At 44.3% G+C, this 13,057-nt stretch overlaps 2 protein-coding genes across 3 annotated transcripts in view; both read right to left on the bottom strand.

Annotated features, from left to right (window-relative positions):
- LOC139379147 (transferrin receptor 2) overlaps positions 1 to 4,034 on the bottom strand; it is a 73,287-nt gene extending 69,253 nt beyond the window's left edge. Inside the window, exon 1 of one of the 2 annotated variants that reach the window (XM_071121988.1) lies at positions 3,977 to 4,034. The gene's annotated coding sequence lies outside the window, so the exon portion shown is untranslated. Of the gene's footprint in view, positions 1 to 3,956 lie in introns of both variants that reach the window. The other variant, XM_071121989.1, reaches the window with a different exon arrangement.
- A 4,450-nt stretch (positions 4,035 to 8,484) lies between these two features.
- Positions 8,485 to 13,057, bottom strand: part of LOC139379264 (CTS telomere maintenance complex component 1) — a 47,665-nt gene continuing 43,092 nt past the window's right edge. The window contains exons 19-23 of the mRNA XM_071122063.1: positions 10,192 to 10,348; positions 9,983 to 10,047; positions 9,740 to 9,896; positions 8,775 to 8,910; positions 8,485 to 8,686 (exon numbers count right to left, since the gene is read on the bottom strand). Of these exons, the coding sequence (XP_070978164.1) occupies positions 8,574 to 8,686; positions 8,775 to 8,910; positions 9,740 to 9,896; positions 9,983 to 10,047; positions 10,192 to 10,348 (628 nt within the window). The 3' untranslated portion in view covers positions 8,485 to 8,573. The remainder of the gene's footprint in view (positions 8,687 to 8,774; positions 8,911 to 9,739; positions 9,897 to 9,982; positions 10,048 to 10,191; positions 10,349 to 13,057) is intronic.

Raw genomic sequence — 13,057 nt, 5'->3', positions numbered from 1 at the left:
ACTACTACTAGCGCTACTATTACTACTACCACCACTAATACTAATGCTACTACTATAAAACTACTGCTAAAACTACTACCGCTATTATTACTACTAATGCTAATACTATAAACCTACTGCTAAAACTACTACTACCGCTGGTGCTACTACTACTGCTGCTACAACTACTATCACCGCTGCAACTACTATTACTACTACCACCACTACTACTAATGCTACTACTATAAAACTACTGCTAAAACTACTACTGCTACTATTACTACTACCACGACTACAACTAATGCTACTACTATAAAACTACTGCTAAAACTACTACCGCTACTCTTACTACTACCACGACTACTACTAATGCTACTACTATAAAACTACTACCGCTACTATTACTACTACCACCACTACTACTAATGCTACTACTATAAAACTACTGCTAAAACTACTACCGCTATTATTACTACTACCACCACTACTACTAATGCTAATACTATAAACCTACTGCTAAAACTACTACCGCTACTATTACTACTACCACCACTACTACTAATGCTACTACTATAAAATTACTGCTACAACTACTACTACTACTGCTACTATTACTACTAAAACCACTACTACTAATGCTACTACTATAAAACTACTGCTAAAACTACTACCGCTACTATTACTACTACCACGACTACTACTAATGCTACTACTATAAAACCACTGCTAAAACTACTACCGCTATTATTACTACTACCACCACTACTACTAATGCTAATACTATAAACCTACTGCTAAAACTACTACTACTACCGCTACTATTACTACTACCACTGCTGCTACTACTATTACTACTATAAAACTACAGCTAAAACTACTATTACTGCTGGTCCTACTACTACTACTACTACTACTACTACCACCACTACTACTACAGCTACAGCTACTACTACTACTGCTACTACTACTACTACTACCACTACTACTACAGCTACTACTACTACTGCTACTGCTACTACTACTACCACCACCACTACTATAATACCACTCCTCCTATACTACTATACTACTGTTATTACTACAACAACTACTACTACTACTACTACTACTGCTACTACTACTACTATACTACTACTACTACTACTACTACTATACTACTACTACTACTACCACCACTACCAGTATCACTGCTACTACTACTACCACCACTATCACTGCTACTACTACTACCACCACTATCACTGCTACTACTACCACCACTATCACTGCTACTACTACCACCACTATCACTGCTACTACTACCACCACTATTACTGCTACTACTACCACCACTATCACTGCTACTACTACCACCACTACCAGTATCACTGCTACTACTACTACCAATACTAACACCACCACTATCACTGCTACTACCAGTATCACTGCTACTACTACCACCACTATCACCACTATCACTACTACTAACACCACCACTATTACTGCTACTACCACCACTATCACTGCTACAACTACTACTACCACTATCACTGCTACTACTACTAACACCACCACTATCACTGCTACTACTACTACTACCACTATGACTGCTACTACCACCACTATCACTGCTACAACTACTACCACCACTATCACTACTACTAACACCACCACAATCACTGCTACAACTACTACTACCACTATCACTGCTACTACTACTAACACCACCACTATGACTGCTACTACCACCACTATCACTGCTACAACTACTACCACCACTATCACTACTACTAACACCACCACTATCACTGCTACAACTACTACCACCACTATAAGTGCTACTACTGCTAAAACTACTATCACTGCTACTACTACTACCACCACTATCACTGCTACAACTACTACCACCACTATCACTACTACTAACACCACCACAATCACTGCTACTACTGCTAAAACTACTATCACTGCTACTACTGCCACCACTATCACTGCTACTACCACTTCTACTACTATCACCACTACTACAACTACCACCACTATCACTGCTAATACTACCACCACTATCACTGCTAATACTACCACCACTATCACTGCTACTACTATTACTACGATCACTGCTACTACAACTACCACCACTATCACTGCCACCACCACTATCACTGCTACTACTACTAATAGTTATAACTACTACTGTTACTATAATTACCACTATACTACTAACTACTACTGTTACTATAACTACTACTATACTACTAACTACTACTGTTACTATAACTGCTGCTATACTACTAACTACTACTGTCGCTATAACTACTACTATACTACTGTTACTATAACTACTACTGTTACTATAAATACTACTGTTACCATAACTACTACTATACTACTAACTACTACTATACTACTGTTACTATAACTACTACTGTTACTATAAATACTACTGTTACTATAACTACTACTATACTACTAACTACTACTATACTACTAACTACTACTATACTACTAACTACTACTATACTACTGTTACTATAACTACTACTGTTACTATAAATACTACTGTTACCATAACTACTACTATACTACTACCTACTGCTATACTACTACTATGATACTAACTACCACTATACTACTAACTACTGTTACTATAACTACTGTTACTATAACTACTACTAACAACTGTTACTATAGCTACTGTTACTATAACTACTACTATACTACTAACTACTACTATTCTACCATTACTATACATACTACTATACTACTGCTACTATAACTACTACGATACTAATGTTGCTATAATGTTACTACTATACTACTAACTACTACTATACTATCGTTACTATACCTACTGCTATAGCTACTACTCTGCTACTAACTACTGTTACTATAACTACTACTATACTACTATTACTATAACTACTACTATACTACTAACTACTGTTACTAGAACTACTGTTACTAGAACTACTATTATACTACTAACTACTACTATTCTACCATTACTATACCTACTACTATACTACTGTTACTATAACTACTACTATGCTACTAACTACTGTTACTATAACTACTACTATGCTACTAACTACTGTTACTATAACTACTACTATACTACTATTACTATAACTACTACTAACTACTACTATTCTACCATTACTATACCTACTACTATACTACTGTTACTATAACTACTACTATGCTACTAACTACTGTTACTATAACTACTGTTACTATAACTACTGTTACTATAACTACTACTATATCGGAGAGACACTAAAAGTATGACAACATCAGAGGACTGCAGACAGCAAGTACAATCAGGGCCAGGCTAGCTGTGATATGCAACATTCCGCTGAACCCTGATCAGACACCAATGTAGACACGCAACACACACACACACATTGTTTACAGTTACACACACACACACATCATGTGTAGAAGAGGGGTACTCACCCCTGGTTGTTAGCTCTACCTTGCTCTCTCTCTACTTCTCTAACTCCCTCTCTCAAGTCATCTACCTCTATCTCTCTACCTCCCTCTCTCCACCTCTCTCTCTATCTACCTCGCTCTCTATTGCTCTCTCTCTCTACCTCGCTCTCTCTATTGCTCTCTCTCTCTACTTCTCAAACTCCCTCTCTCAATCCCTCTACCTCTCTCTCTCTCTACACATCTCTCTCTCTCTCTACCTCGCTCTCTCTATTGCTCTCTCTCTCTCTACTTTTCGAACTCACACTCAATCCCTCTACCTCTCTCTCTCTCTACACATCTCTCTCTCTCTACCTCGCTCTCTCTCTCTACCTCTCAATCCCTCTCTCCACCTCTCTCTCTATTGCTCTCTCTCTCTACCTCACTCTCTCTATTGCTCTCTCTCTCTACTTCTCTAACTCCCTCTCTCAATCCCTCTACCGCTCTCTCTCTACAAATCTCTCTCTCTCTCTACCTCTACCTCTCTCTACCTCTCAATCCCTCTACCTCTCTCTCTCTCTCTACAGTACCTCTCTCCTCGTCTTCTCACCTTCTCGTCTTCTCTCAGCGTGTAAAGTCCAATCTCTCTTCCAACTGTCACCAAAACCACTCATACCTGCGTCCCCTCCTCACCCTCTCTCCAAACTACAGCCCCTCCCATATCTGCAGTCCTGGCAGTTGATTGGTAATGAGACACAACCTCCCTGTTTAGAGGCGTGGTTAAAACTCATGTGTTCTGCAAAGAGAGAGCCATGTGTTTAGATGTCAGTAAAGAGTATAGAGGTGATGACAGAGTGACCTCCACCAGACAGGACATTGACAGTAGAGTATAGAGGTGATGACAGAGTGACCTCCACCAGACAGGACATTGACAGTAGAGTATAGAGGTGATGACAGAGTGACCTCCACCAGACAGGACATTGACAGTAGAGTATAGAGGTGATGACAGAGTGACCTCCACCAGACAGGACATTGACAGTAGAGTATAGAGGTGATGACAGAGTGACCTCCACCAGACAGGACATTGACAGTAGAGTATAGAGGTGATGACGGAGTGACCTCCACCAGACAGGACATTGACAGTAGAGTATAGAGGTGATGACAGAGTGACCTCCACCAGACAGGACATTGACAGTAGAGTATAGAGGTGATGACAGAGTGACCTCCACCAGACAGGACATTGACAGTAGAGTATAGAGGTGATGACAGAGTGACCTCCACCAGACAGGACATTGACAGTAGAGTATAGAGGTGATGACAGAGTGACCTCCACCAGACAGGACATTGACAGTAGAGTATAGAGGTGATGACAGAGTGACCTCCACCAGACAGGACATTGACAGTAGAGTATAGAGGTGATGACAGAGTGACCTCCACCAGACAGGACATTGACAGTAGAGTATAGAGGTGATGACAGAGTGACCTCCACCAGACAGGACATTGACAGTAGAGTATAGATGTGATGACAGAGTGACCTCCACCAGACAGGACATTGACAGTAGAGTATAGAGGTGATGACAGAGTGACCTCCACCAGACAGGACATTGAGAGTAAAGTGTTGAGTATAGTGTTGTGTTTATAGTTTTGTTCAGTGTACATGATATTAATATGAAATTGTATTTTATTTCACAAAATGTAAGGTCCCACAGGCTGTCCCAACACAATGACATGAACGTGTTTTCCAACAGTGTAAAAGGCTCCCAGTTGACTCTAAAAAGTCGTATTCTATACCCATTGGAAGATAAATAAGTTAGTGTTTGATAAGATTAGACTTTCTTAAGGAACCCTATTTAAATTTTACGGGTCCCCGACCCCCGAATTGGGAATCACTGTAGCACTAACCTCACTTCCTGCTTGCTTCAATGCTTCCTCTCTCTGTGTAGAACCTCTCCCTGCTTGCTTCCTCTCTCTGTGTAGAACCTCTCTCCCTGCTTGCTTCATTGCTCCCTCTCTCTGTGTAGAACCCCTCTCCCTGCTTGCTTCAATGCTCCCTCTCTCTGTGTAGAACCTCTCTCCCTGCTTGCTTCAATGCTTCCTCTCTCTGTGTAGAACCTCTCTCCCTGCTTGCTTCAATGCCTCCTCTCTCTGTGTAGAACCTCTCTCCCTGCTTGCTTCAATGCTTCCTCTCTGTGTGTAGAACCTCTCTCCCTGCTTGCTTAAATGCCTCCTCTCCCTGTGTATCTCCTTGGCCTCCTTCATTGCATCCTGACTCACCACTGTCTCACTACTCGCTGCACAGAAAGGGTATTTCATTATGAGAACAGAGTAGACCATCTATTGACTAAAGCTATCTTAATTTCAGTCAACTGGTCCTGCTGAGATCTTGCGCCGTCCAACGTTAGCTTCTATCTTCATCCGTCTAGCCATAGAGAGCTTCCTGGCTAATAGCCAGAGCCCTTGAGCTACCTAGTTAGCTAGATATCTGAATGAAATATCAGCGACTATTTACCAGTGGGTTGTTGTTTGGGGATGTCTGCTGACATGGCAGAGATTCCCGTTGGACAGAGTGGTGAGTGAAGGTACTGCTCACAAGGCCAATCTGTGGGAGCAGACCAACATAACGAACAAGGCCAATCTGTGGGAGCAGACCAACATAACGAACAAGGCCAATCTGTGGGAGCAGACCAACATAACGAACAAGGCCAATCTGTGTGAGCAGCCCAACATAACGAACGAGGCCAATCTGTGGGAGCAGCCCAACATAACGAACAAGGCCAATCTGTGGGAGCAGCCCAACATAACGAACAAGGCCAATCTGTGGGAGCGGCCCAACATAACGAACAAGGCCAATCTGTGGGAGCAAACCAACATAACGAACAAGGCCAATCTGTGGGAGCAGCCCAACATAACTAACAAGGCCAATCTGTGGGAGCAGCCCAACATAACGAACAAGGCCAATCTGTGGGAGCAGCCCAACATAACGAACAAGGCCAATCTGTGGGAGCAGCCCAAAATAACGAACAAGGCCAATCTGTGGGAGCAAACCAACATTACGAACAAGGCCAATCTGTGGGAGCAGCCCAACATAACGAACAAGGCCAATCTGTGGGAGCAGCCCAAAATAACGAACAAGGCCAATCTGTGGGAGCAAACCAACATTACGAACAAGGCCAATCTGTGGGAGCAGCCCAACATAACGAACAAGGCCAATCTGTGGGAGCAGACCAACATAACGAACAAGGCCAATCTGTGGGAGCAAACCAACATAACGAACAAGGCCAATCTGTGGGAGCAGCCCAACATAACGAACAAGGCCAATCCGTGGGAGCAGCCCAACATAACTAACAAGACCAATCCGCGGGAGCAGCCCAACATAACGAACAAGGCCAATCTGTGGGAGCAGCCCAACATAACGAACAAGGCCAATCTGCGGGAGCAGCCCAACATAACGAACAAGGCCAATCTGTGGGAGCAGCCCAACATAACGAACAAGGCCAATCTGTGGGAGCAGCCCAACATAACAAACAAGGCCAATCCGCGGGAGCAGCCCAACATAACAAACAAGGCCAATCTGCGGGAGCAGCCCAACATTACGAACAAGTCCAATCTGCGGGAGCAGCCCAACATAACGAACAAGGCCAATCTGTGGGAGCAGCCCAACATAACGAACAAGGCCAATCTGCGGGAGCAGCCCAACATAACGAACAAGGCCAATCTGCGGGAGCAGCCCAACATAACGAACAAGGCCAATCTGCGGGAGCAGCCCAACATAACGAACAAGGCCAATCTGCGGGAGCAGCCCAACATAACGAACAAGGCCAATCTGTGGGAGCAGCACAACATAACAAACAAGGCCAATCTGCGGGAGCAGCCCAACATAACGAACAAGGCCAATCTGTGGGAGCAGCCCAACATAACGAACAAGGCCAATCTGTGGGAGCAGCCCAACATAACGAACAAGGCCAATCTGCGGGAGCAGCCCAACATAACGAACATACATTTGCGATTAGAATTCAGGAAGCCTTCTGAGAGTTGATCAACACTGGGAACGCAATAATAATAATAATAATAATAATAATAATAATAATAACTACAGTCAAAGGTGAGTAAACGGCACTTAGGTGCGTTTAACCTCCACTACATCCCTCGTCAGGTCTGGCAAAACCCATTCATGAACATCAATATCCTGCCAGGCAGAATTAAATCTACATGCCTGGCCTTTTGGTTATCGACGTGGCCTTTTAGCTATCGATGTGATGTTTGGCGGCACCTAATCAGTCAGTTTTGGACCTGCCTGGCGGAGTGGGTGGAATGAGCGACCTCGCCTGGCAACCAGAACACAGAACGTGAGGAAATTAAACTGGGTAGAATTCAAGACCAATACATTTTTCTAATATTTTTCATAAACATATTTGATCATTTTCTGTTCTCCTTTCATTTTAATTCAACTACGTTTCAAGTACCAACTTGAGAAAACGTCAGATTTTCAGAGTGCCAAATTCAAGTACTTTAAGCACCTCAAGAACCTTGTGACCCTGTATACTACTTGACCAAAGTTCACCTCCACTTCTATAGTCTCCAGCTGTCTCAGTAGAACCGATGGGCCAGGTGTGTGTGTATGTTTGGTCATCCTACTGCTGTCTGTCTGTTTAGACAGAATGTAAGGCAGAGATGAGAAGCAAAAACACGCAGGAAAAATGAAAACATTTATTAACAACAGATCAACATTTGATTACATAAACAGTTTCCCTCTCTCCATGTCTGTATCCCACTCTCAGTCCCTCTCTCCCTCCCCTAGCTCTGTCCCTCCCTCTCGCTCCCCAAGTCCCTTGCTCTCCTTCAGTCCCTCGCTGGCTCCCTCAGTACCTCGCTCCCTCCCTCAGTCTCTCTCTCGCTCCCTCAGTCTACCTCGCTCCCTCAGTCTACCTCGCTCGCTCCCTCAGTCCCTCGCTCGCTCCCTCAGTCTACCTCGCTCCCTCCCTGTCTATCTCTCGCTCCCTCCCTCAGTCTCTCTCTCCCTCCCTCAGTCTACCTCGCTCCCTCCCTGTCTATCTCTCGCTCCCTCCCTCAGTCTCTCTCTCCCTCCCTCAGTCTCCCTCTCCCTCCCTCAGTCTCCCTCTCCCTCCCTCAGTCTCCCTATCGCTCTCTCAGTCTCCCTATCGCTCTCTCAGACTCCCTATCACTCTCTCAGTCTCCCTATTGCTCTCTCAGTCCCGCTCTCTCTCCTCCAGGATGTGTGTACAGGTGAGTTGGAGAGGGGGGGGCATCCGAGTCACAAACTCTCTGTCTCCTCGGGTAAACCTCTTCAGCTGGGCAGAGTCTGCAAACATATACACACGTGGGTGAACTGAATGTGCGTATCTGAGAGGCCATGGAGTGCATACCCGTGTGCGTGTGTGTGAACTCACCCTCTCTGCGTGCAGTAGGTGTGTGTGAACGTGTGTGTAGTGTGCAGATGAGAGTTAGGGGGCGACACACGGTGCTGCTGCTACACACACAGGACAGGTACTGGAGGAGAGGGTCGTCAGCGTCCACATCACACACCTACACAAACATAACATGTTATATATGGGACAGGGTGCCATTTCAGACTGAAGACATGTTATATAAGGGGCAGGGTGCCATTTCAGACTGAAGGCATGTTATATAAGGGACAGGGTGCCATTTCAGACTGAAGACATGTTATATAAGGGACAGGGTGCCATTTCAGACTGAAGGCATGTTATATAAGGGACAGGGTGCCATTTCAGACTGAAGACATGTTATATAAGGGACAGGGTGCCATTTCAGACTGAAGACATGTTATATAAGGGACAGGGTGCCATTTCAGACTCATAACATGTTATATAAGGGACAGGGTGCCATTTCAGACTGAAGACATGTTATATAAGGGACAGGGTGCCATTTCAGACTGAAGACATGTTATATTAGGGACAGGGTGCCATTTCAGACTGAAGACATGTTATATAAGGGACAGGGTGCCATTTCAGACTGAAGACATGTTATATAAGGGACAGGGTGCCATTTCAGACTCATAACATGTTATATAAGGGACAGGGTGCCATTTTAGACTGAAGACATGTTATATAAGGGACAGGGTGCCATTTCAGACTGAAGACATGCTATATAAGGGACAGGGTGCCATTTCAGACTCATAACATGTTATATAAGGGACAGGGTGCCATTTCAGACTGAAGACATGTTATATAAGGGACAGGGTGCCATTTCAGACTCATAACATGTTATATAAGGGACAGGGTGCCATTTCAGACTCATAACATGTTATATAAGGGACAGGGTGCCATTTCACCCCTCAATAAAGTGCCCACAAGAAGGACATACAAAAAGTGATTGATTGATTAAGTGACCTTACCAGGCTCCGCCCCCGTGTGTAGACCCTGAGGTGACCTCTGACCCTCAGTGACCTCTGAAGCCCTTCCCACTGGGGCATGGCTAACCCCAGTAAACCGGAAATTACTGGACAGGAGAACCAAATATGGGCCTCTCCACTGCCATCCTCTACAGCTGCCCTGTACACACACACACACACACGTGATTAACTCACACAAATATGCAAACACATACCCCAACACACACAATAAACTTGTTAACTCACTTGGCTTCGGCCTGAAACACAGCAGAGGTAGAATTACAGGGAGGCTGAGACCGAGTACACCTCTCCTATAAGTAAGAGAGAGAGAGTTAGCTGTGTGACCTAGTATAACCTTTCCGAAGACTCTGAACTCCTGATTACTAACCACACAAGACTGACACTGACTGTGTGTGTGTGTGTGTGTGTGTGTGTGTGTGTGTGTGTGTCTGTACCTGTGCGTATATACTGCCACACAGAGAACAAGTCCACTGCAGCTGCAGGTAGAGAACACACACCACATGACCTCTGACCCGGCCCAAAATGCACTGCTCTGCCCCTGCCAATGCCCACACGCCCAAGAGGATCATGGGAGGAGGAGAGTCACATGACCTGGAGAGAGAGAGGGATAAGGAAGAGGAAAATGAGAGAAGAGACTGTTATGATACAGAGAGAAGAGGCTGTTATGATACAGAGAGAAGAGGCTGTTATGATACAGAGAGAAGAGACTGTTATGATACAGAGAGAAGAGACTGTTATAATACAGAGAGAAGAGACTGTTATAATACAGAGAGAAGAGACTGTTATAATACAGAGAGATGAGACTGTTATGATACTGTTATAATACAGAGAGAAGAGACTGTTATGATACAGAGAGAAGAGACTGTTATGATACAGAGAGAAGAGACTGTTATGATAGAGAGAAGAGACTGTTATGATACAGAGAGAAGAGACTGTTATGATACAGAGAGAATAGACTGTTATAATACAGAGAGAAGAGACTGTTATGATACAGAGAGAAGAGACTGTTATAATACAGAGAGAAGAGACTGTTATGATACTGTTATAATACAGAGAGAAGAGACTTATGATACAGAGAGAAGAGACTGTTATGATACAGAGAGAAGAGACTGTTATGATACAGAGAGAAGAGACTGTTATAATACAGAGAGAAGAGACTGTTATAATACAGAGAGATGAGACTGTTATAATACAGAGAGATGAGACTGTTATAATACAGAGAGAAGAGACTGTTATGATACAGAGAGAAGAGACTGTTATAATACAGAGAGAAGAGACTGTTATGATACTGTTATAATACAGAGAGAAGCGAATTATGATACAGAGAGAAGAGACTGTTATGATACAGAGAGAAGAGACTGTTATAATACAGAGAGAAGAGACTGTTATAATACAGAGAGAAGAGACTGTTATAATACAGAGAGAAGAGACTGTTATAATACAGAGACTTCAGACTGTTATAATACAGAGAGGAGAGACTGTTATAATACAGAGAGAAGAGACTGTTATGATACAGAGAGAAGAGACTGTTATAATACAGAGAGAAGAGACTGTTATGATACAGAGAGAAGAGACTGCTATAATACAGAGAGAAGAGACTGTTATGATACAGAGAGAAGAGACTGTTATAATACAGAGAGAAGAGACTGTTATAATACAGAGAAAAGAGACTGTTATGATACTGTTATAATACAGAGAGAAGAGACTGTTATGATACAGAGAGAAGAGACTGTTATAATACAGAGAGAAGAGACTGTTATAATACAGAGAGAAGAGACTGTTATGATACAGAGAGAGGAGACTGTTATGATACAGAGAGAAGAGACTGTTATGATACAGAGAGAAGAGACTGTTATAATACAGAGAGAAGAGACGGTAGAGTGAAGGAGGAGAAAAGGTAGAGTGAAGGAGGAGAAGATGTAGAGTGATGGAGGAGAAGAGGTAGAGTGAAGGAGGAGAAGAGGTAGAGTGAAGGAGGAGGAGAGGAGGAGATAGAGTGAATGAGGAGGAGAGGAGGTAGAGTGAATGAGGAGGAGAGGAGGTAGAGTGAAGGAGGAGAGGAGGTAGAGTGAAGGAGGAGAAGAGGTAGAGTGAAGGAGGAGAGGAGGTAGAGTGAAGGAGGAGAAGAGGAATAGGTAGAGTGAATGAGGAGGAGAGGAATAGGTAGAGTGAATGAGGAGGAGAGGAGGTAGAGTGAATGAGGAGGAGAGGAGGAGGTAGAGTGAATGAGGAGGAGAAGAGGTAGAGTGAAGGACGAGGAGAGGAGGTAGAGTGAAAGAGGAGGAGAGGAGGTAGAGTGAATGAGGAGAGGAGGTAGAGTGAATGAGGAGGAGAGGAGGTAGAGTGAATGAGGAGGACAGGAGGATGTAGAGTGAATGGGGAGGAGAAGAGGTAGAGTGAAGGACGAGGAGAGGAGGTAGAGTGAAAGAGGAGGAGAGGAGGAGGTAAGAGTGAATGAGGAAAGGAAGTAGAGTGAATGAGGAGGAGAGGAGGAGGTAGAGTGAATGAGGAGAGGAGGTAGAGTGAATGGGGAGGAGAGGAGGAGGTAGAGTGAATGAGGAGAGGAGGTAGAGTGAATGAGGAGAAGAAGAGGAGGTAGAGTGAATGAGGAGGAGAGGAGGTAGAGTGAATTAGGAGGAGAGGAGGTAGAGTGAATGAGGAGAGGAGGTAGAATGAATGAGGAGGAGAGGAGGTAGAGTGAATGAGGAGGACAGGAGGATGTAGAGTGAATGGGGAGGAGAAGAGGTAGAGTGAAGGACGAGGAGAGGAGGTAGAGTGAATGAGGAGGATAGGAGGAGGTAGAGTGAAGGAGGAGGAGAGGAGGTAGAGAATGAGGAGGAGAGGAGGTAGAGTGAATGAGGAGGAGATGAGGAGGTAGAGTGAATGAGGAGAGGAGGTAGAGTGAATGAGGAGGAGATGAGGAGGTAGAGTGAATGAGGAGGAGATGAGGAGGTAGAGTGAATGAGGAGGAGATGAGGAGGTAGAGTGAATGAGGAGGAGATGAGGAGGTAGAGTGAATGAGGAGGAGAGGAGGTAGAGTGAATGAGGAGGAGAGGAGGTAGAGTGAAGGAGGAGGAGAGGAGGTAGAGTGAAGGAGGAGGAGAGGAGGTAGAGTGAAGGAGGGGGAGAGGAGGTAGAGTGAAGGAGGAGGTAGAGTGAATGAGGAGGAGATGAGGAGGTAGAGTGAATGAGGAGGAGAGGAGGTAGAGTGAAGGAGGAGGAGAGGAGGTAGAGTGAAGGAGGAGGAGAGGAGGTAGAGTGAAGGAGGAGGAGAGGAGGTAGAGTGAAGGAGGAGGAGAG

The sequence above is a fragment of the Oncorhynchus clarkii genome, chromosome 21 (genome assembly GCF_045791955.1).
Source record: "Oncorhynchus clarkii lewisi isolate Uvic-CL-2024 chromosome 21, UVic_Ocla_1.0, whole genome shotgun sequence".
Taxonomy (NCBI): Eukaryota; Metazoa; Chordata; class Actinopteri; order Salmoniformes; family Salmonidae; genus Oncorhynchus; species Oncorhynchus clarkii.
The sequence above is the reverse complement of the archived record's forward strand: the minus strand, read 5'-3'. Positions and strand labels throughout refer to the sequence as shown.